Source organism: Rhincodon typus, chromosome 8 (assembly GCF_021869965.1).
Source record: "Rhincodon typus isolate 14 chromosome 8, sRhiTyp1.1, whole genome shotgun sequence".
Taxonomy (NCBI): Eukaryota; Metazoa; Chordata; class Chondrichthyes; order Orectolobiformes; family Rhincodontidae; genus Rhincodon; species Rhincodon typus.
The window spans coordinates 68551263-68576503 of NC_063339.1; the positions used below are offsets into that span (position 1 = coordinate 68551263).

Consider the following 25241-nt stretch of genomic DNA (forward strand, 5'->3'; position numbering starts at 1 on the left):
ACCGAGGCCAATCATTAAAATCATTCCAGTGTCAACATTGGTTTGATGTGACAAAACCAATTGACTGATCCACTTCCTGAACATCTGAGGTTGCATTTAGACGATTGGCAAATTTAGCAAAAGAAAAGAGTTTCACCTTCAAATCGTTACTGAACATGAAATGAAATGCAGATACTAAAACCCAGCTGAGACTGTAGTCAAGTGGATTGAGACTATTTCTTTCCAGGGAGACTCACCACACTTAGCTGAGACAATAACTCTCACTGTGGTGTCAAGAAACAATTGTTCATAAGGTTTTAACATAAAAAAAAGTTTTCCTTAATTCCAAGGGAGGTTGAAAACCCTGCAAACATTGATCTTCAACAAAAACAGTGCTCATTCATATTGAGAGATAGTAGGAACTGCCAACGCTGGAGTATGAGATAACAAGGTGTAGAGCTGGATGAACACAGCAGGCCAAGGAGCCAAAACCAGTCCAACTCGTCCCTGCCTCCCTAACCTGTTCTTCCTCCCACCTATCCCCTCCTCCCACCTCAAGCCGCACCTCCATCTCCTACCGACCAACCTCATCCCGCCCCCTTGACCTGTCCGTCCTCCCTGGACTGACCTATCCCCTTCCTAACTCCCTACCTACACTCACCTTTCCTGGCCCCATCCCCGCCTCTTCGACCTGTTTGTTTCCTCTCCACCTATCCTCTCCTCTATCCCTCTTCTATCCGCCTCCCACTCTCTCCCTATTTATTTCAAAACCCCCTTCCCCTCCCCCTTTTCTGATGAAGGGTCTAGGCCCGAAACGTCAGCCTCTCTGCTCCTATGATGCTGCTTGGCCTGCTGTGTTCATCCAGCCCTGCACCTTGTTGTCTCGGAAGGCTGATGTTTTGGGTCTGGACCCTTCTTCAGAAATGGGTTCAGAAATGAATTTCTGAAGAAGGGTCCAGACCCAAAACGTCAGCTTTCCTGCTGCTCTAATGCTGCCTGGCCTGCTGTGTTCATCCAGCTCCACGCCTTGTTGTCTCACTCATATTGAGCGTTCAGGAGCGTAATTAAGCAAATATCTGACGCCAGAGTATTCAAGGAAACATTAAGCCCGGTACCCGAAAAACCAAATGAAAGATGGAGGGCTGTAAAGGTTATTTTAAAAGAGGTGAGGGAGATAAGGAATTCTGAAGACAGACAGAGGCAACTGATGGCGGATTAATAACATTCATGGTTGAGCAAGAAGCTAGACTTGAAGGGCTTTCACAGAGTTTTAAGGCTGGAGGAAGTTCAAGTGATGAAGAGGGTGATGAAGCCAGTAAAATTCTGAAGATACACAATGACTCCCAGTCTTTGTCTCCACCATCATTCGTCACGCATGACAAGTGAGAATTGAATGTCAGCATTTGGGAATTCACATTTGTTAGTGCACAACACGTCATCCTGGGCTAGAGTGTGCTGGAACATCAGTTTATTCTACCTGTGTTTTACGCTTTAACTAATGCCTTGGTTACCCCTCACAAAATCGCAACTAAATCTTTCGCTTATAAAATGCTGACAGTCACCTTAGAATAATTCTTCCAACATCAGCAAAATGTAAAGAATACTGTAAAAGGAACTTCTGCCAGTTGCAGTCATGTTTGAGTCACAGTTATTAAATCTAAAACAGATTCAAAACTAATAACGGCCTCTATTACTTATTAACAGTGACATAATTGGCTGGCTGTGTCTTTTAAGGGAAGTTTGAGCAATATACTCCTTGGAGTCAAAACAAAAATGAGAAGCTACCTTACTGAAGCATGAAAGAGTCTGAGGGGGTTTGACAGGGTGGATGGTGAAAAGATGTTTCCTCATCTAGAGAAATTTGAATGAGGGGGCACAATTTAAAAATGTGGGGCTTTCATTAAGATGGAACTCCGCCACTCAGAAGTGCATTCATCTCTTTCTCAGGAAACATGAGAAGGTTGGCTCATTGAATACATTCAATAAGGCTGAATTCATAGATATTTCATCGGCAAGACAGTCAACGGTTATAGGGGATCAGACAGGAAAGTAGATTTAAGGCCACAATCAAATCTGTCATTGAATGGCAGGCTTGATGGGCCAAATGACCTATTTGTCCTGCTGTTTCTTATATATTTATATGGAGTAATGGTGTAGTGTCTTGATGTATTAACAAGCCAAAGCCATGAAATGTAGAACATAGATTCATGCATAAGATAACACAGTGTGGACCTGGAGGAACAAAGCAGGCCAGGCAGCATCAGAGGAGCAGGAAAGTTGACGTTTCAGGTCGGGACCCTTCTTCATAGATTCATGTTTCTGGTTCCCAAGCAGAGAGGTAATGAACCTACCACTTATCCTCTAAGAAAGATACTAGTAGGAAGGCTGAGAGAGTGACAGAGAGGATTGAAGGATGAATTGCCTTTGATTACACTTCTTTGTGGTGACCAGATTAAAGCCTCAAACCAGTTGAAGATCTGATGTACATGAATATTCAGCCAGGGGCCTGGCATGTATCTGAATTTCAGCATTCAGGTGCCATTTCTTGTATCCTGTTTGTGTTTCTTACAACATCGCATTGCCATACAACACTGTAGCCGGTCCAACTTTGATACTCAGCTTTAATCTTCATCTTCACTGAAGCACTCAGATTTCTGCTCTCCAGCAGAAATACTGAGGGAAATACTGAGAATGTTACAATCAAAAATTAATCATGAGTTAGTGACTTTTGATCCTAGCCACAACTTTAACTTAATTTTAAGCCCATGTGCTTCAATGAGCCAAGGTTAATATGTTGACTTCAAAAGCAGAACACATTCATCCAGCCTCTGGATTGAATTTTGAATATATTACTAGATTCTACATTTTTTCTTTGTAACCATTTCATTGGGCAGAGATGGACTAGGATCAATACAAAAGTGCAATTAAATAATCAACAATTGTCTTGCGGCTCTCGGAGTATATAGAACAGCAGTATGGTGTCTGTGGTGACAGTTTCTCTTCAGTCTCTGAGAAGCTGCAGAAACAGTGGAGGAAGTCATATCCACACAAAACAGTCCAACATTGCAGATTTAACTAATGAAAGAGATGTTTGTTTTGCAGAGGACTCTGGTCGGAAACTTTCAATTGAAGAAGAGGAGGCAAAACGGATCGCAGAAATGGGGAAACCCATTTTGGGTGAGCATCCGAAATTGGAGGTCATCATTGAAGAATCCTATGAATTCAAGGTACAAAATCCTTTAATTTCCATTTTAAGCATGTGAAATAAGGGATTAAGTATTAAGAGATACGGAATTACGGGGAAAATGATATGGAGATGGGAGATCAGCCAACGTCTAGATGAATGGTGGAACAGGCTTGAGGAGGCAACCAGCCAAGTCCAACATTCAGTCCCGATGTTCCTATGTATATAGTTCACTGGAAATAATATCACAGTATTTACCTGACAGACCTATCAAAATATATAGGGGAATGAGATGAAAAGGGTGGGTGTTTGCCATCTGTTCTTAGTTCTATTAAAACAAGTTACAAGTCTCTGAAATTAAATCTGAACTCAGGACTATTCTTATTAGTTCTTTGCTTATAAATTCACATGAATAAGGGCCAATTATTTCACACTTCATTATGAGAATTAAGGTGTGGGGGCGAGGAATTGGAACCAAGTGTATTTTTAGTGGCAAAGATAATGTGGGGTGTGCTAAATATTAGGAAAGCACGCATACAGTTAAACCCCAGTTGCTCAGAGTATGTTGCCTTGACCATTTTATTGCTGCAGCCCCTTTGCTTTCTTGAAGGCCTTAGACCTTTAGGCTTTCACAACTTTGGAGCAGGATTTCCACTCGCCTACCATTTGAATATATGCAGTGGGCATCGAACAGAATTCTTGCTGGTATCGGGAGACCATCTTGGGAAAGTAAGGAAAATCATTAGCAGCATTTTCTGAAGTGGTGAACTTAACTTGCCTCATAAGCAATTGCACTCCCAGCTAATAAAATGTAAATCTCGCCTCCTTATGTAATACCAAGAATGCATGGTGTTCTGAGTGTGCCCAAGGTTGTAGAGGTGGGTAATATATTATTCAACACATTCTTTCTGTCTCAATAGAATAAAGCTACTGCATTTGAGAAAATTTATCAAGTAGTTGATATCAGTTCCAATAGGAAGACGACTGAGGCGGTGCCAGAATGTAAGAGCCAATGGAATATTTGTTTGCACAATTTCCCTCCTCGGCTTTGTTCTCTACCTCTCCTCCTAAAACCTTAAAAAGCTGGAATTATGCTGAACCACCAGATCTTTTTCTGAAGGAAGCTTCTGCCTTACAGATTGCAGCTTCTTGCTGTCCACAGAGTTATGTCTCGCAGTGTACATCACTCTGAGGTATCTCTGAAATTCAGTCATGAGGAAACCCAGACAACAATTGCTCACTTGGAGGACTGGTGCAAGCACAATGGGCTGAATGGCCTTCTTCTGCACCATAATGACTCTGTGATATTGACATCGGTTCATCTCTCTTGATAAACTGTTTAAGACCACCTTCTCCTCAATGTTGACTTGTATTTCATGCACAAGACCGTCGAGGACCTCCTGCACTTTTGTGGAGTCTTTTCCATTTAAATAATAGTCTGCCTTTTGATTATTGATGTGTGACATCACACTTTCCTATGTTATACTCCATTTGCAAGTTTTTGCCCACTGATTCAACCTATCCGTATTTGTTGTGGTTTTACTTGTCTCATCACAATTCTCCTCCCATCCATTTTTTTATCATCAGCAAATTTTGATACGTTACTCTCTGCCCAGTCCTCCAAGTCATTAATATAGATGATAAATAATTGTGGCCCCAGAACTGATCCTTTCAATAGACCGCTGGTTACATATTTCCAATCTGAAAAAGACCAATTAATCCTGATTTTCTGTCTTCTGTGTGTTAAACATTTCTCAGTTCATGCTATTACCTCCAATCATGACCTTCCATCTTGTCCAATAATCTTTTATGTGGCACCTGATCAAATACCTTCTAGCAATCCAAATGCATTATATCTACCAGATACCCTTTATCAATTCCACTTATTATATCCTCAGAGAACTTTCACAAAACCATGTTGACGTTTCTTAAAACTTTTCGAAATGCCCTGCTAATTCTTCCTTTAATAATGAAACTCTAGCTTTTTTTTCCCCAATAACAGACGTTGGCCTAACTTACCAAAAGTTTACTGCTTTCTGTCTCCTTCCCATTTTGAACAGGGCATCAGAGAGTTTTGGAATATTCTGACCAATGCCTGTACCTTCATTGTTTTAAGGGTGGAACTTCCTCCCATTGAGAGGTACAAGTCTATCTCTCCACCAGCTTAGCCTTCCCGGTGCTTGTAAAGGCCGCATGTCAGGTTTGTTCCAGCTCGGGGAACCTATTGGATGACCAGTCTGTGCCCCCATCTGCAAAGTGGCCCAGCACTTTTACCGTTGCATGTGTTGAATCTCCTCTTTCCCCTTATTCAAAAACCTGATCTCCTCCACCAATCCTCTCCCTTTTCTAGTCCTGAGTCCCTGTCTCTGATGTTTCTGCCCCACTTCTGTCTGTAGCTATTAATCTCCTCACTTTCAAAACTGCTGCTGTCGTCTCAGTCCTGATAGAACACAATATTCATCATTGCCCAGGCCCTACACTCTGCCAAGTCCTTGAATATGGTGTCATCTCACAGATTCAACCCCATCTCTTCTGCAACTCTTGTTTGAATTCTACCCCTCCGCCTGCGTCACAATGGCTTGAACCAATGTTGAATGATCCTCTCAGTTACTGTGACCATGGTCTGTTATTCTTTTTTGTCCTCCTCAAACTCTGTGCAAACCTTTCACACTCAAGAGCACTGTTCTTCAGATGCTGTCCAGCTCTATTCAACGGTTCTTAGTTAATTCCAGGCACTTACTGATTCAGAAATTCTCCACTAATAGAACAAGCACCAGGCAGCTTTGATAGTGTATGGAATTACTCATAACAAGCTCCATACACTTACTGATCTTTATTTGTTCCAGGTCATCAGTTTTAACATTTTGATGCTTGATTTCAAATCCTCCCATGGACCCCTCCTTCCCTCTGTAACTTCTTAAAATCCTCCAAATGTTTATTTATAGCTTCTCCACAATTTTCATTGCTCCACCATTGGTGGCTGTGCCATCAAGTATCGGACTCCTAAAATTGGGAACTCCCCCAATAAACCTCTCCAGCCCTCTTAACTGTCTTCACCTTGAAACCGACCTCTTTAATTTTGGAGGAGATGGTGGCATAATGATAATATCACTGGGTTAGTAACTGAGAACCTTAGGCTAATGTTGTGAGGACACGGGTTCAAATTCCATCATGCTAAAATTATGAATTCAATATAAATCTGGAATTTAAAGCTAGTCTAATGGCAATCCTATTGATTGGCACAAGGGGAAATCCTGAAGTCACGTGCAGATTAAGTCAGGCAAGCAGTTTCCTTCCCTAAAGGACAGTAAAGTGAACCACATCGGTTTTTTACTAAATGTTAGGGGTATGGAAAATTCACACCTCATTTGTCATTGCCTCCAGTCACTCCTGAGTATTGTCTCAGAACCAAGGTTAGCGTCAAAAACATCTGCTCTTATCGTTTTTGTCATTGGCACCATCCTGTTCATTATATATTAGAATGCAGAATTCTGGCTGCCAACTCATCTTATTATGTTATCAGCAGCAAAGACTATTTACAGAGAAATAAGAACACTAGGTTTAATCATCAGCCCAATTTCTATAAGTGAATTTCTCTATTTTAAGCAGAGTGTGTTATCGAGAATTACCTTGTCACATAATTTAAAATGTTCTTTAAAAACCAACACAAACACCAATATTGACAAAATCACTACATAGCCATGAATCAACTGTGTGGTTAGATATTTTGAGAGGTGGAAGCATGTAGCAATAATATTTCTTTACGCATTTGCCAGTAACTTGTTTTTGCTAGATGGATTACCATAGATACCAGAGTAATAGTCAATGTGTTGCAAATAGTGACCTCCAACCTTTGCTCAAAAATCATTCATTTTTCATGTACCCTGTGTACAGGTCAACCCCCAACATTTAAGCAAAATAATTCTAACTCTTTGCACTTAACATCTGGTTAGCCACTCAAATCAATCTTTTCCTAATTGGTAGAATCACAGATTGGCACAGCATTAAATGTCATTGTGTCTGCACACAGTAATACGTGATGTCATGTCTGCCACCTCATTGGCGTACACTGTCCTGCCAATCCTGGCCTCTGATATGACAAAGTGGTGTCAAGAAGGAATGATCAATACACAGCAAATAATTGTGCACAGTGAGAGAATTCAAAGCAAGCAAAGTTGGAGGGATAACAATGTTAGTGAAAACAATTGGCTTTGCAAAGTGTGAATTCACGTTGTGCTGTTGTGTACGTATGACAGGATATAGTTTCTGCCAATGGTGATATTCAGAAAAAAAAATCCTCCCTAAACAGCACTTCTCAAAATGAGTAGTCATCCGTCTTCAAGACTCGGGATGGACAGATGAAGGTGGCTTGAAACTACGGCTGAGGAGTTTCCGATTGGGAGGGTTATATAACGGAAAAGAAAAATCTGTGACACGTTCAGTTTGCACCTTGTCGATGATGTTACCAATAAAATAATAGAAAATATGTGGCACAGCAAAATGTCATTTGGCCCATTGTGTCTGCAGTATTGGATAAACAGCAAGCCATCTAGCTTCAACCCAATTTCCAGCATTTAGCTCATAGCCTTGCGGGTTATCAAGTTGGGGTGTATTTCCAAGCTTCTAATTGAAGGATTCTGCTTATAGGACCCTTTCAGCCAGTAAGTTTCACACCCCTACCCCCTCCTCATCTCCCCTCCAATCTTTCTCCCCAGACTCTATGACTCCATGCTCCCTCATCTCTGACCTCTCTCCTAAAGTAAATCATCCCTGCACCTGCTTTATCCGGGGCCTCTCAATTTTGAGGATCTCACTCAAGTCTGCCCTCAGACTCCTCCATTGCAAGGCCAACAACTCTAGTCTGCCCAATCTTTCCTCACAGTTGTATTTTTCCAGTCCTGGCAATATCCTCGTAAATCTCTTCAGTACTGCAGTTACTGAGGTGGGAAGTACTGCACACTATAATCACATTGTGACCTAACTAATGACTCATGTTGGCTCATAAAAGAAAGGATTACATATGCCATCCTAACCACCTACCGACGTGTCCTGCACCTTCAGCGAACCATGGACATTCAGTCCAAGATCCCTCACTTCCTCTACAACTCTCAGCATTCTTCCATTTATTGTGTATTCTTCTGCCTTGTTTGTCTCCCCCTTCTTGCTGAACTTAGATCACAGTGACCTCTCAATGAATCTTGTAGTCTAACCAGCCTTGATGAACCAACGAATGTGTCTGTAGAGAAGAGAAGGATAAAAATGTGGAATGGTTGGATGAGAAGACATTTTTCCAAGGCAGGCAGCATGCTGACTCCAACATTAGCAGTCCTGTGTGAACGAGTTGTGGAGGCTTGCAATGAAATCAGAACAGAAATTGTCATCAAATTATTCAAGAAGTATAGGCTATCCAAAGGTATTTGACGGCACAGGGGATGATTATTTGTGGAATAATATGGCTAATGACAAAGCGAATTTGAGCAGCAGATTGGAGCAAGTTACATGAATCTGGAATCGTGGCGGAGAGTGACTCTTCAGGGTTTTTTAAATGTATATTCAGTGCCTACTCTGCTGTGCTGTTAAGTGCTATTCATTTATGCACTGTAGAAAAGAAACTGAATGAATTTGTATAAATTTGTTATATGGCTTCTGTTTTGGATAAATCTGATTAACTTAATGAATCCGGTATAAGAAAATAATGTCTGATCATGATGGTTATTTGTTACAAAGAAACCTTTAATAATAAAAAAATACGTTTGGCATCTTTTGCACGACTCTTGAGCATGGGTTGGCCCAAACAGCGTCTGACATTGCAGCTGCAATTGCAAGAGGCTGGTTCCAACCTCTCCAAAATGTAGTCCGCCCCTTCTTAATGAAAGATTTAGTCTTGGAAGTGTGGCTTTTACATGAGTATATTTAACATTGTAGCAATTTCCTTGCAGCCACCATAGCAACAGCTGTATTCTGCATCTTCAGACAGTAGGAATAATAGAATAATGGGTTGTAATTGACTTTGTGTTAACATGATCAAAAATGAGTAGTCTGCCTTCTCTAATGGATAGGTAGTGTTCAAACCAGCCAGAATCACACATATCTAGCTCCAACAACCACCTAAGGTGGCATTTTGAAGCCAAATACTCTGGTGTGCAATTTTGGGGTTTTGTTTATTCTTGAAGTGAGTTTCTCTTGCTCACGCTAGGGGTGACTTTACGAGTGTCAGCATGGATTGGTACAAAGGTGGGTGACCCAAAATAATGGCAACATTGTGTGAGCCAGTGTTCTCCCCGCTTCTTAACTCATGAGCCTCCATGAGGGCAGGGAGAGTGTGGGCCAGCAATCTACCCTGCATTCCTGTTTAGGCCATTTACAATGGTTAGGATCTTATTATTAAACACTCATGTAACCAGGGTTTTGAATCTGGTGGAGGCAGTTGATGGTTGAGGAGCCGTCCACCTTAGATAATGAGGGCAGGCTTGAGCCAAGTTAGATGCTGGCCTGCTTCCTCTCCCTCACAGCATCCAAAATCAGATCGAGGTTGTCATTGAGGATGTGCGGCTCTGCCCGTGCCCTTTGCTCCGAACCTCTGTATCTCCCATGGCATCTTGCTCAACATTTCTGGCTGATGAAGGCTTCAGCACAAAATGCAGCTCTGACCCTCGGGAGGATCGGCGAAGGCTGTCTTGGGGAGTGCAAATGAGTCCCGCAGTTTCTCAGGCCAGCCTGTGCTCTCATTGGACAGGAAGCTCACTTCAACGTGAATGAAGGCCTCACCACTGGGTAAATCTGTAATCGGTCTTCCCTTCCCCTGTAATGGGTAATTTACTGACGTAGAAACAGACTCAGGTCCATGGTGAGCATCCAGACCTGACTTTCCTGTGAACCCACTCTGTCCAACCTCGAACCTATGCCTTCATTACCCACATTGCAGCAATGTGAAAAGTGCAGAAGAACAAATGCATGTATGCTGGTCTTCTGAGATTTCTGTCCTGTGCTAGCCCCCTCCCCATCTCTACTGCACGGCCCTCACATGGTGCTAAGCCTCAGAGAACAGTGAGATCCCGAGGTGAACATGACAGGTGGTGATGGAAACACTGCTCTCAATTTAGGTGTCCTGAGTGGACAAAAAATAAAACCAGATCTCTTGATCCCCTTCCTGTAATCTTTACTTGGAAATTACATGCACTGATCTCAGTAGAGCCATGATATGGCTGTCACAGCTGTATTTGACACTCTGTCAAGGCTCAACAAATTAAAAATGCTCCATCTGCTCAATATAATTGGGGTGCTGATGGAGCCTGTGTAACTGTTTCCCTTAGCGTGGGAAGGAATGCAAAGAAACATGATCTGTGTCAAAGATTTTCTTCTCATGCAGTGAGGGGAACTGCATCTTTAAATGATGAGACTGTTGTCCCTTTGGGGCTAATAAAACTAGGCCTGTGTAGGCCCCACATCTCTCCATCTTAGCTTGCTGTGGGTATCAGTAACAATAATGAAATTTCTTGAAGCCTCGTTGTAATTTCCATTAATATTGAAATCCACAGAAGCTGCAATGGCACTGACACCCCCTCCTTTGTTTTAAATCCAGCTCAGTGCTTCATTGCGTATCCTGTCAGCAGTGCAGCTTCCAGCAGGCAGTGAGATAAAGCATGGGGCTAACCTCGAAGAGCAGTGCACTTTAATTGGTATCTGTCTGCAGCCGGGATGCTAACATCTCATTGGTACCACTCTGCTAATTAAAATACAAGGCTTACATATTGTTTAAAGTGCAGTGTCACTCCAACTGGCTTATTGAAGCCGATAAGAGTGCTGAATTAAGTGCTGATGTGTGTTCTCACTCGGTCCTGCTCTATTTCCCTAGGCAGCAACAGGGGCAAAAGTATTAAGCTTGAGGAAGCCTGGGAGTTAGGAGAATTGTTGGCTGTTTTAAAAATAGCCGTGCTTGCTTTTAAAAATAGCGCACACTCATTGTGTCAGTTGAAAAGCAAAAACAAACAGAAAATTAGGCAGACTGGTGCTTTAATGAGTGACAGAGTAACCACAACAATTAAACCCACTCACTGGGATTGGTATACCATTTTCGAAAACAGCAATGTCAAGTGTTCCTTCAAAGTAACAACCATTTTGCTTGAATATGCATTTCACAGCTTGAGTGCCAATCCCCTCCTCCATGGTTCTGGCACCAATAAGGAGGTACACTGTGAAGTTTGCTGAGAATCCACTTGACTGACAGCCTCAGTTGTTTACCAGTGTGACAGCTGTTCTGACATTCATGTGTGAGTACGCTAGAGCATCCACACAGCTACTGAGTAAAATCCATTTCACCAATGAGTAAAGGGAACAAGGGAGATTGAGAATGAACCAAGAGACTTCCTGTGAAACGCATGGGTCCTAAAAGAGGCAGCTAAGCAGAAATAGTTATGGATCACAGAGGTGACTTATTTTTCTCTGAATACTATTAAACAAAATAGAACAAAACAGACGATGCGTTAATGCAGTTTGTTTGAGGTTTAAATCTGTTCAGCTTTAGTGTGAGCAGCCGAACAGAGGAAGGACTTAGGAAAATGGGATATGAGGTTACAGTTATGAAGGCCTGGATTTTATACTCCTGCAGCAGACAGTGCATGTGAAGGTGGAAGGGCTCATTAGAACAGCCAGTGACCTGCCCGCTGCCTGCCCTCTGCCAGCCAATAGGCCAATCGATGCTGTTAAGTAGGCAATTAACTCCCATTTGAGAGCCCCATCCCATCTCCGCTGAGATTTCACTGCCAACCACCCAGCATCGCAAGTTTCCCTGTGCGAGTAGCTGCAAAGGTTTCCCATCGTTAAACAGCCACTTGGGCCTATCCCCACAACACCCCCTTTCCCATCTCACTGTGACCTCTCAAACCTCTACTTCCCCAGTTCTTTCACTGCCAGCTAGACACAAGGCTTGATGCTCAACCCCATCCTGCAATCCCGATCCGATGCTACATGCCTGTATCCGGACCTAACAGAAAGCTGACAGCTCCCTGACTGGTGGCTTTTGGTACAATACCTCCTGTTTCTGAGCCCTTCAGAAGCCCTGATTCCACGTTATTAATGGCAAATAATCTGGTGTCTTAGATAATGCAGTCCAGAGAGGCTTCAGAAGATAGGACTTGCTCTGGAGCTGAGAAGTTTGGGAGAAAACCTGTTTGAGGTCTTCAGATTTGTGAAGGGTTATGAGGTTAAAAAGAAAGAAAGTTGCATTTCTCTAAACACTTGCTGTGACTCAGGATGTTCCAAATGGAGTACTTTTAACATGGAGTTATTGTGATAATGTAGAAGGCCTATAAGCAGGAGAGTGAAATAAGGAGGCTCATTTAGAGAAAAACAGGCACAGTGGGTTAAGAAGTTGTTGTGTGTGTTGTTAGCTTCTCTGATTCCACTTGCTGCTTTGAGAGTTGCACCTGAGAATTGTGTTATAGAACAGTAAGAGCCAAGTTATATTCGCAACTCTACACCTATACTAAAGTAGTTAATAATGAAGACGTTCAAAACACACATGGGAATTACTGAAACTTCACTTTGCATCAGTCTGTGAAGAGCTGTCAACTCAACGTAGTCTCATGCCACAGTGCAGTGTCGTGTCAATTTATCAGTTCACATGATGTTTACGCTACATACTTTGCCAATGGGGAGCAAAGAACATCTTCCTGTAAGAAAATGCATTGTATGGCCTCAGAGTATATTCAAGTCTCATAAAAATGACAGAAAATGAAAGGATTAAAAGTCTCTTCAGAGATAGTAGCAACTGCCGATGCTGGAGAATCGGTCCAGACCCGAAACATCAGCTTTCCTGCTCCTCTGATGCTGCTTGGCCTGCTGTGTTCATCCAGCTCTACACCTTGCTAACTCAGATTAAAAGTCTGATAGCTTTAGAACTGCACAGGTCGGGAGCTGAGTACAATTACGCCCAAGTAATGGAAGATAACCCTTTGGCTCAAAGTGTCAACTCTACAGTTTGGAAGTTGTGTAAAAGCAAGACCATTTGACATATTAGCATAATCCTGGTACAACCGGCATAAATCAATCTGTTGTTTGCTGGAACTAATAGAAGATGATAATAACACAATCAATCAGCACGGAGCAATTTAGTCAGTATTCAGAAAAACAACATTAAAACAGTGACTGAGGCAAACCACCTGCTGAAGCAATGAGTGCACAACACCCAGTGAATATTAAAGGTGAGCCGTCTTTGTACTCATGGCAGCAATTACAATGAAGAATAGTTGTTTGGTAGTATGGAAATTAAGGCTGGTGAATAAAAGACATTTTTTCAAAGCTATTTGTCTTGCACTCATCAGAACTATTCACATGAATATCAATGTATTCCAACTGGAAGCAATATAAGTTAATACATAGGGGCCTAGTCTCTGCAGACAACAAGAACATGTGCATACAGTGTGTCTGTTTCAGCACAATTAATTAAGTGCAGCCATTCTCTGGCTGATTTCTCAACAAGCAGAACTGAACTGTTTGGTTTAAAATTAAAGCAAAGCTTGGCAGTTACCTGGCAGTTATCGTACGACTAGTCCATTCTCCACAGCAACAATGCTACCATTCACTTGCCAGGCACTGTCCCCTCATACAGTAAGAATGGTGTTTTCTCCTTACATTGGTATTTCTTGTGAATTGCCCTGACGAGTGCAACTCAAAAACCTTTGATAAATGAGTCTTTTCTCATCAGTACTGTGATGAAATTGGTTGCGAGTGATACAATGGCTTTGATTTTCATACAAGGCAGGATGGGTATGCGAGAGGAGATGGTTGTTGCTAGTGAATCTGACAAGGTCGTCTTAACAACAGGGCATTGCTTAAATGAAACTCCAGTAAAACCCAAACCAGACTGGCTATCTGGCCTGTAGTCAAGCGTAGAAATTTAGCCACTTCTTCCTTCAACAGGGATGACTTTATTGAGCAATTGAATTTGACATTTATAGCCACATGAAACATCAAAAATTGAGGGAAGATTTGATAAGGGTGGCCTTATGAGCTGAACATAGATGTATAACTCTGTTAAGATGCAGTTTCAGCAAGAAATTAGGAATGCAGTAGTTATACTGGCATTTGTTGGAAGACAACTGGAATGTGTATGTAAGGAAATGTTACTTCAGAGTTTTGGAGGAACTATATTTGGAGTGCAGTGCACAGTTTTGGAAAGTGATAACATTTCTTTAGAAAGAGTTCAGGGAAGGTAGGTTTGACCCATTAGTACACTGAAGATTAGGCTGGCCCTTTACCCATTGGCTTTTACAAGAACAAGAAGTGACTTTATTGAAACATCGAAGATTCTAAGGGGACTGGATACGAGGCTAATGTTTCTCCATGTGGGAGACTGAGAGACACAGTTGCAAAAAAGCAATCACCTGTTTAAGATATCAATGAGGAGAAATTATTTGTCTCATTAGTCTGCGCAATTCTCCTTCCTGGAAAGCAGCAGTGTCTGGATCGTTAAATTTATTGAAGGCTGAGTTAAATAGATTTTATTAGGTGAGGATTATAAAAGGCAGACAGAAAAGTGAGGCCACAACCAGATAAGCCATGATCTTATTGAAAAATGGACCTAAGCTTGAAAGACTGAATATTCTACTCCTGTTCCAAGACCTATGTTCCTATGTTGCAGTGCGTGCATTTGCACCTTATTGACTCTTCAGGCCCCTTTCCCAAATATTGAGTGATTCACATGGTCATAGCACAGTGCGACAGTGTCCACTTCCACCATTATTGATTGCTTGGCAATCATCCTCATTCACAGATAATTAGAGAAAGGTGCACATTCATCTCAGTGGATAGCCATCTTCATCTCCAATCCAAACCCAGACAAGGTCGCTCACTGATTGAACTGACAGTCTCCTTCATCCTGCCTGGAAGCAGAAAACTGGAGATGAGCAAATTGTCTTCAACTGACTGTGTGCTGATACTAAGGGTAAAGGTGAGAGTTTGATTGGTGGACCATTCAAGTAAGCTTGATAACTGATAAGGAGAAAACAGTTTTTATTAACAAAACCCAGATTACTGTTGAAATATTTTACATTTAATTAAAAGTTACTTTAATATCATACACTTGGCATCTATTTTTAAACTGCTGTGAAATCTTAAGCAGCTTGCTTTCTCTACTGTGTTTGAAACATTTACTTACATTTACATCTGTCTTTCATTGCATTATACTACAGAGGGAAAATGAGGCACTAATTTAACATGTTCAAATGTTTCCCACATAACAAAACAAATACATTGACAGGAGGGATTTATAGTAAACGAGAAAGCTGTTTGCAATTACCATTGTACATTTTGAAAACTACTCTAATGATTAAAATTAATTTATATGAGTCAGCTACAGTCAATTTGAATTCTTCACATTCAGTTGCTGAAGGTGGCAGCCGAGCAACTAAGACACTACTCTGATGTTCAGCGTTAATAAGAGCCAGCGTAGCATTAGAGTTTACCATTTGTCACTAACATGATATAACGTATTGCGTTGAGAATACTGGTAACTCATTCCCTGGCAGCTCAGGATGACGTGATAGCGATTGAATCTTTATTAATTCCCAGCCAAGTAAACGTTCTAACCAAGTTCTGTTTTACAAGCCTGACATCTGCTGGGACTCCGGGTTCAAATCTCTCTGAAGCAAATTTTATATTGCCAGAGCTGCAGAGCACTTTTAATCAACATCACTTAAAAAGGCATTCTCTGTGGCTAATCAGGGTGCATCTCTCTTTGACCCCTCTGCCGTTTTTGACAAAGTCAAATATATTGCCTCAATCCCATCGTCCTGTACAATACAATTCCCTTGGTTTCATTTTAATCTCTGACACAAGGTATGTATGATACATTATATTTGAGCATTAGACTTTAAAGTAGAGGCACATGGATGTGGGTCAGTTCTGTGAAATTAAATTTTCTAACACGTTGGAAAACAGTGACCTATGTGCATCAATTCTAAAAAAATGTACAATTGCAGTCAACTGTCTGAGAGAACCCCTGTAGTGTTAATGGATGAGATGTTTATATTGCTGAGTTTACAACTGACTAAAATGTCACTCGTTTTGACTTTGAAACAGAAGTTTCATGGCTGCATTGAGGAGAACATAGGAGTTCAGTTTGGAAAGGAGAACAGTTTCTCCTTACAGGAGAATCAAGTTTTAGTCTTAATGACCTATCACAACAATCAAAGTGTTTTAGTTTATCTTCTTGGGTAGATATTAGTATTGAAAATGTTTAGGCATTAGAATTGTGAAATGTTCAAGTCAGCACACTCTGAAAGGAACTGGAAAATTGTCTCCATGGTCAAGGAAGAGAAGCTAGCAATCAGAGTTGAAATAGGAGTGAAATCTGTCTTGAATCGAGTATCTGCTGTCAAACAAGTTGAAACTTTGTTTTGTTGTTTGTGTTAAAATCTTTCTAACTCTCTTATATGTGCAGCTTTTTTTTTTCTTTTACGCAATAAATCTATACTCAGTTGTTAAGGATCATCTGCGGCCTCATGTGAATATGTTTCAGTGACTAACCTTCATGGTAACAAACTGCAAGAACTAAGTGTATAATCTGTCAAGCCAAGTTTCTTTCTGACTTGTTCATTATGATCATCAGCTGAGATCATAAGACACCCATCTCATTGTAGCCAAGACACCTTCAAATTATTCTTTTCACAGCCATGTCACTACCTCCAGATGCCACCAAAGAGCAAACATTCACCTACTGTTGCTCAATGTTCCCCTACATTTTCCCCTTTGCAACATCATCTACTAACCTAGGCTCTGCTTATTTGCTGACAACACCCTTCTCTACCTCCTCTCTCAGCCACTCCAAGATGCTTGTCCAATACCCTGTTTGGAATGAGCTATATTTTCTTCCAATTAAACATGAAGAAAGAAATAAGTCTGTATTTATTAAGTATCTTTTCATATCTCAACATCTACCAAAGTGCATAACAACAAATGAAGTATGCTTGACCTGTAGTCACCTGCTGTAATATCAGAAAAGCAATATGCAGTTCTTGTACTGCGACCTCCCACCAGCATCAATATGCTAAGGATCAGAAAATCTAATTTAGTGATTTTTAATTTGGGAATGAGTATTAGACAGGATCCGTAGGAATTTATGTGCTTCTCTTTGAAATAGATCCATGGAATCTTGTATGCCCACATAAGAGGACTTTGGGGGATTGTTTCATTCATGGGATGTGAACATCACTGATAAGTCAGTATTTATTCCCCATCCCTAATAGGCTTGATGAGCTGCGTTCTTCAAACGCTGCAGTCGTTGGGGTATAGGAACCTCCACCTTGCATTAGGAAGGGAGTTCCATGATTTTGATGCTGGAGAAATGGTGATATATTTCCAAGTCGGAATCATATGTGGTGTGAAATGGAACTTGCAGATGGTGAGGTTCCCATGCATCTGCTGGTCTGTCTATCTAGGCAGTAGACTTTGCAGATTTGGAAGGAGCCTTGGTATGTTACCGCAGTGCATCTTGTAGGTAGTACACACTGCTGCTACTCTAACCACTGGTGAAGAGAATGGATGTTGAAGGTAGTAGAAGGGCTGCTGATCAGGTAGACTGCTTTGTCCTGGATGGTGTCAAGCTTCTTGAGTGATTTTAGAGATGGTGGCCAGGCACTGGGGAGATAGGAAATAGGTTATTCACTGCACAATTCCTAGCGTCAGACCAATTTATCTATAGCTAGAATATTGCTAAGGCTGGTCCAGTTCAGTTTCTGATGATAGGTAGCCTCCTAGATATTTATAAGGGTGGATTCAGCAATGGAAATGCCATTGAACATCAAGGGGCAATAGTTGGATTCTTTCTTGGTGGAGATGGCCATTGCCTGGCACTTGTTTAGTGCAGATGTCTCTTGGCACTTGTCAGTCCAAACCTGGATGTTATCCAGGTTTTCCTGCACTGGGATACAGATTGCTTCAATATTCATGGTGTTGGGAATAGTAATGGACATTGTGCAATTATTTGCAGATGTCCCTGTGTATGAGTGTACGAATGGAGGGAAGGTTGTTGAAGAAGTAGTTTGTGATTTTGGGCCTAGGAGCTGAGATGACTGACCTCTGCAACCATCTCTCTGTGTGGCCAGTATGACTCAAATGAGCAGAGAGTTCTCTTCCTGAGTATCATTGACTCCAGTTTTGCTGGGGCTCCTTAATGTCACTCAGTCAAATGCAGGTAAGGTAATCACTCTCTGCTCATCAATCACTCATCAAGTCAAGTGACTTTTCCCTCTTGTTGGTTCAACTTATTAAATCACTCTCAACTCACCTCTGGAATTCAACTGTTTTGTCCATATTTGGACCAAGATTGTCATGAGGTCAGCAGCCAAGTGGCCCTGGCAGAATCCAAGCTAGATATCAGTAAGCAGGTTAATACTTTGCAACTGCAGTTTAATAGCACTGTTAATGACACCTTCCATCAATTTGATGACTTTTGAGAGTAGACTGAAGGGGCAGGAATTGGTCGGGTGGAATTTGTCCTGCTTTTTGTGAATATGACATATTTGGCCAATTTTCCACGTTTTTTGGATAGATGCCAGTCTTCTAGCTTTACTGGAATAGCTTGATGAGGGGTGTAATTAAGTCTCGACCCCAAGTCTTCAGTACTATCGTTGGAAAGTTGTCAGGGCCCACAGCCTTTGCAGTGCCTCCACCTGTTACTTGAAGTCCATGGTGTGAATTATATTGGCTGAAGACGGGCATCTGTGATGCTGGGAACAACTGGAGGAAGCCGAGATGGATCGTGTGTGTAGTGTTTCTGACTGAAAATGGATGAAAATACTTCAGCTTTGTCTTTTTGTCCTGATGTGCTGGACTCCCCAATGATTGAGGATAGGGCTATATGTGGAATCTCCACCTCCTCCTATCTGCCATCATTAAATGTCTACCATCATTCACAACTGGATGTGGCACTATTGCAGAGTTTAGATATGATCCATTAATTGTGGAATAGGTTAACCTAGCCTTCATGTGGCTTCACTTTTTTGGCACCATGTAGTGCTGTTGGTCGCTTCTCCTTATTTTTAGGTATGCCTGATACTGCTGTCGCTCCTGCACACTCCACTGAACCAGAGTTGATCTCCAAGATTGGTGATAATGATAGAGTGAGGGTTGTGCCAAGCCATGCAATTAAAGATTGGGGTAAATGCTATTTTGCTGCTGATGGCACACAGTGCCTTTTGAATGCCAAGTTTTGAGTTGCTAGGTCTGTTCAAAGTTTATCTCTTTTAGCATGTCAGTTCTCCCACACAACACAATGGGGGTTATCCAAGGTGTGAAGTCAGAACTTCAACTCAAAAACGACATACCATAGTCACTTCTACAGATAGGTACATCTGCTGTAGGTAGACTTGTGAGGATGAGTGCCATGTTAGGTATAAAGTACACTGGTACAATATTAGGTACAACAAATAGAGAAAGTAAAGAAAAGGTTGCACTGCATTACAGATATACATAGTATAAGTTAGGAAAATAAGTATGAAGCGAAAAAGATAGACATTACAGTCTTTGGATACGGGCTTCCTCGTGGTCTGACTGGACTCCACCAGTTCCCAACCAGTAGCCATCTTTGCTCCAGACCCGCTGGCCACTGTCCCCACTCTGCTCCTGGCCACTGACTATCCTCGATTCACTCTGGGCCTGCTGGCTACCCCCACTTCGCTCCCTACAGTGCAGGAAGACGTCCTTTGGCCCATTGAGTCTGCACTGACTCTCTGAAGAGCATTCAACCCAGAACCAAACCCACACCCCATTCCTGTAACCCTGCATGGGTATTTTTACCATGACCAACCCACCTAGCCTGCACATCCCTGGACACTATCGACAATTTAGGATGGCCAATCCACCTAACCTGCACATCTTTGGACTGTGGGAGGAAACTGGAGCACCCAGAGGAAACCCACGCAGACACGGGGAGAACATGCAAACTCCACACAGACAGTTGCCAAAGGCTGGAATCGAACCTGAGCCCCTGACAGTCGTGCTATCCACTATGCCACTGTGCTGCCCTCCTCATGGAGGAGAAACAAAACAGTGATTTATTGTCATTCCTAGTGTTGAATTTCCAACTAAACATTGAGCTTTAAAACATATAGGGGTTCGTGCAAAATAGAGCTCTTCTATTCTTCCTCTGGTCATCTGCAAAATGCCACCAAGGATCTCCTCTGCCCCCTCACCATCATCCTGGGCATATGCACTGAGCCATTAGCTGCCATAGCTATTCCCCTTGTTAAACATTGGAGGCAGAGGGCTGGAATTTTAACTTTGAAAGTGGGAATCAGGAAATTGGAGATTCCCAAGCATTACAGTACTGCCTCCAATCTAACAGTGCCTGTCAATGCTACTTTTACCTGATAGAGGCAGGAACAGTGCAGAGTCAGCTTGTCACCTCCAAGGCAGAGACAGAGGTGGACCAATTCCAGGGTGCCTAGCCTGGAAGACCTACCTATGTTCAATGAGACATTGGCCAGTTCTGGAGATGAGAGTGAGAATACCCAAACCAATTGTAAGCTTCCTTCCTTACCATCACTACCTCACCTCATTCCCAAATAGCTCCCTTATACCTCCAAACCCTTCCCGACTCATATACCCCGCAGCCACTGTAATTAGAACAGTGGCCCTTTTAATACCATTTGGAAGTTTTTGAAAAGCTCGTACATCTGTCAGAATAGGAAATATTAATTGGACATTCATTTAAAACTGTTATCTTCCTAAAATCTCATTGTTCTGTCACAATCAAGCTCTCAATTCCCTTTGACAGCTGTGTCAGCAAACCTTGCTGAGCGAAATCTCTCACTCGGTTGGAAGGCAGCTAATTGGTCGCAACGGAATTTCATTGAACAACTGTATCGCCTAAAAGAATCAGTTAGAAACTTTGAATGTAGCCAGAAGCTCAGTCATCTGTTGGTGCTTTGAAATAGCCAAATAGGTGACTGATCTGATATGCACAGATAAGATGAAAACTGACAGGACATTTCACACACTTGTATCTGGTTTCCAATATTGTATAATGCAGAATAATGCAGTAGAGTATAATGTAATGCAATACATATGAAGACTTTTCCATTTTCCCAATGCTATTGACAGCTGGGAATTGTCAGAAGTAACAGCTTGGTAATCACATTACTTCATTATCATTTACCTTTTTGAAACCAAGAATTGTGAACACTCACTACAATTAAAAGGGAGATAATCCGTGCTGTAACATTCCGTTATGTGAAGTAGGCAACATATTTTTAATTGATGCTTTATACATTTCATGTGGTTTAACCATGATTCACAACACCTTGGTGCTGGAGTGATCCATGTCAGTATCAAAGCCCACCTTCCTCCATCGAAATTCAGAAAGTGGAAGTTCAGAAACTCACATTGTCCCCAGGCTGAGACGGGAAAATCTGACCCAGACATTCTGAAATTCAGTGGTACTCTGTGCGCCAGCCAAAGGATGGTATTGAGGAAATTCTAGCTGCTTGAAAAGATGTCCGCTAACCTTATTCCAAAATAAATGAAATACCCACCTTGATCAGCAGAAATGGTCCACAGCTTATTTCCATTGCGAAGGGGTCTCAACCACAATATGCTCTGGAATTATTCACTGTTTTTACTTTCATCTAGAATACTTTTGGGCCTTTGTTAGGCTCTGAATGGAACTAATGTCCATTCTCACCATTCTGTTGTGACTGATTGAGATGGAAGTGGTGAGATTCCTGGAAAAGCACAGGAAATTCTCTAATTATGTCCCATTGACACTATTTCTGGCACTTCTCCTCATGAGTGACACTTTTAACTTTCACACAAACTTTAGCATACATAGCAGCGCATTCAAGCTCCTTGGTCCTCAGCGTTTTGACTCCTCTGAATTGGCAAGGCATCTGACCGTGGAGATCTGAACAATCTTTCTTTTTGGCATGCAGAATGCTTGAAATTAAGAATAGAAGCATTTGTCATTTTATTCTCCCTTTCCTCGATGAAAGATGCTGAGATTAATTGTAGCACCCGCTATTGTTGATCCATGTAATGTTGGGGGGAAGGCGATAACCTGATAGTATTATTGCTAGACTATTATTCCAGAAACTCAGTTAATGTTCTGCAGACAAAGGTTCGAATCCTGCCTTAGCAGATGGTGGAGTTTGAATTCAATAAAAGAAAATCTGGAATTAAGACTCCACTGATGACCATGAATCCATTGTCGATTGTCGGAAAAACCCATCCGGTTCACGAATGTCCTTCAAGGGAGGAAATCTGCCATCCTTACCTGGTCTGGCCTACAATTGACTCCAGACCCACAGTAATATGGTTGACTTTCAAATGCCCTCTGGGCAGTTAGGAATGGCAATAATTGCTGGCTTAGCCAGCATTGCCCTTGCCTTGTGAATGAATTAAAAAAAAGTTAGACTGACAAACTACCACAGCCCAAGCAATTAAATGTGGGGCTTTCTAGGTGTGAATGGTTCTTAGTGCATAAATGTGATCCATACAGTGTGGAAATAAGCCATGCAGCCCAACAAGTCCACACCAACCCTCTGAAGACCATCACATACAGACCCGTCACCCTACCCTATACTTCCCATGGCTAACACATCTAACCTACACATCCATGGACAATTTGGTATGGCCAATCCACCTAAATTGCACAGCTTTGGACTGTGGGAGGAAACCAGAGGGAACCCCCACAGACATGGGAAGAATGTGTAAACACAGACAGTCACCCGAGGGCAGAATTGAGCCTGAGTTCCTGGCATTGTGAGGAAGCAGTGTTAACCACTGAGCCACCATGCAATGTATTCAGCTTTCAAGAGTTGGATCTCAAAGTTCTCCTGAAAGCTTTACCTTCTTCCTTGTGCTGATGCATTTGCCTCAAGAAACAAAATAAATTACACCAATATGGTTCTGTGTTATAAAGATCTTTGAAATGTTAATGAGGATGTATCATTAGTGATATGCTCGAAGTGCAACTGTAAGATTTGTTACAATAAGTAGCACTGTTTCAGTAAGTCAATGGCAAATATAGACTAGACCCAGCATTTAGTATTAGACATAACTTGATATCATACCCCCAAATATGAGTTCACATGACCTAATATGAGGTTTCAATTAGTGACCTGAACTAAATGTATTGAAAGTCTACAATTAAGCCCAGATTCAGAAAGGACTAACTTTAATTGAATGGCAGAACATTTGGAACAAATTAATTCCGGTTCAATATGAAATGTAGATGTAAAATCTTAAGAGCAAAGTTGAACTGATGGAAGCCAGATATGCCCCTGAAAGTAGGCGATATGGAAATAAGACATCAAATTGGCAAACCTGTCATGTACAAAGATATGTAAGACATAATCAAAATTTATTTTTAATTAAAACTGTTGGTGCATGGAAAAGCAGTCAAAATAACCAAATCTACTATCAGTAACGCTAGTGTTTTAATGGAAAAGTGGAACATGGACCCCCATGTTAGTAATGGGAAGAGCTATCTTAGCAATAGGACTGACATTATAGACTGTATTAAGACTTTGGGAGATAAGAATAAATAAGAAAGAGGTCTCAGAGTATCAGATTTACTAAATACATATTTTGCTTCACTATGCACAACGATGAATAACTGACTGTATTAAATTATGCTGTTGACATTGAAAATAATTTAAGTATATAGTTTTGAAAGAATAATTTGCTTATGCAAGGTCGCTAAGACTGGAATCATGCCAGTGTAGATTCAGTTTTGTTTCAAAAATGGATAAAGCAGAACCAGGTAATTATAGGCTTAGTAGCATGACATCAGTAATGCTTGAGGTAGTCATTAGCGATAGAATAATTTACTACTTAGACAGAAAAGTTATACTAGACACCCAACAAGGTTTCTAGAAAAGAAGGTTATACTGTACTAGCCTGCTATTTTTTAAAGAAGTCATCATGTTAGTAGATGAAGTCAGCCCAATTGGCATTGTCTGTTTGGACTTGAGAAGATTTTGGCAAGGTACCTCGCTGCAATATAGAATCATGTGGAATTAGTGGCAATCAGTTACAATGGATTGATAATTGACTGAATGCTCCTGTGTAGTAAATAGTTCATAGAATCCCTACAGCGTGAAAGCAGACCATTCAGCCATTGACACCACACTGACCCTCTGAAAAGGAGCCAACCCAGACCCATCCGCCTCTACCCTATTCCTGTAACCCTACATTTCCCATGGCTAATTCACCTAACCTGTACATCCCTGGACACTATGGGCAATTTAGTATGACAAATCTACCTAACCTGCTCATCTTTGGACTGTGGGAGGAAACCAGAGCACCCGGAGGGAACACCCACAGACAGAGGGAGAACGTGCAAACTTCACACAGACAGTTGCCCAAGGTTGGAGTTGAACCCGGCTTCCTGGTACTGTGAAGTAGTAATGCTAACCATTGAGCCATTGTGCCATGTTGTTAGTGGATCTGGGTCTGCTTTAGAGCCCGGTCCTTCTTTAGTTTTCTGCCCAAAGGCCAGTCTGACCCACAGTGTCACGATCTCCTTCACCTATAGAACAGGTTCTGATTTCACCTCATCTGGAAAGTGGATCAAACCTTGTATCTTTGGCACCAATCTAATGCACACTCACCATCCAGCTAACTGAGCAATCCCACCCCCACTAGGAGTCTTGAGTTGTTGGGGCAGCACTCAATTTTACATTTGTGTTGTCATCCAAAACTATGAAAGCTGCATTTTTCTTTCCATCATTTGGCTGACCAGGATTCTCTCCCAGTCTTACTGCCAGCCATTGCTTTTTTGCTTTTTCGCACATCGATACTCAATCCATTTAGCCATCAAGTCTTCGAGTGAGACATGAACCCAAAGTTTCTGGTTCACAAGCATGATGCTACGTATTTAGAGCTCAGTTAGCTCAGTTGACTTGGCTGCTGATGAGTGATGCTAACAGTGTGGGTTCAATTCCTGTATTGGCTGAGCTTACCATGAAGGACTCTCCTTCTCAACCTCTCCCCTCACCTGAGGTGTGGTGATACTCAGGTTAAACCACCACCAGTTTTCTCTGTTTAATAAAGAGAGCATCCCTACAGTCTGATAGGA

At 41.7% G+C, this 25241-nt stretch overlaps 1 protein-coding gene across 1 annotated transcript in view; it reads left to right on the forward strand.

Annotated features, from left to right (window-relative positions):
• slc8a3 (solute carrier family 8 member 3) overlaps positions 1 to 25241 on the forward strand; it is a 412792-nt gene that overhangs the window by 353495 nt on the left and 34056 nt on the right. Inside the window, exon 5 of the mRNA XM_048600418.1 lies at positions 3082 to 3206. Within this exon, the coding sequence (XP_048456375.1) occupies positions 3082 to 3206 (125 nt within the window). The remainder of the gene's footprint in view (positions 1 to 3081; positions 3207 to 25241) is intronic.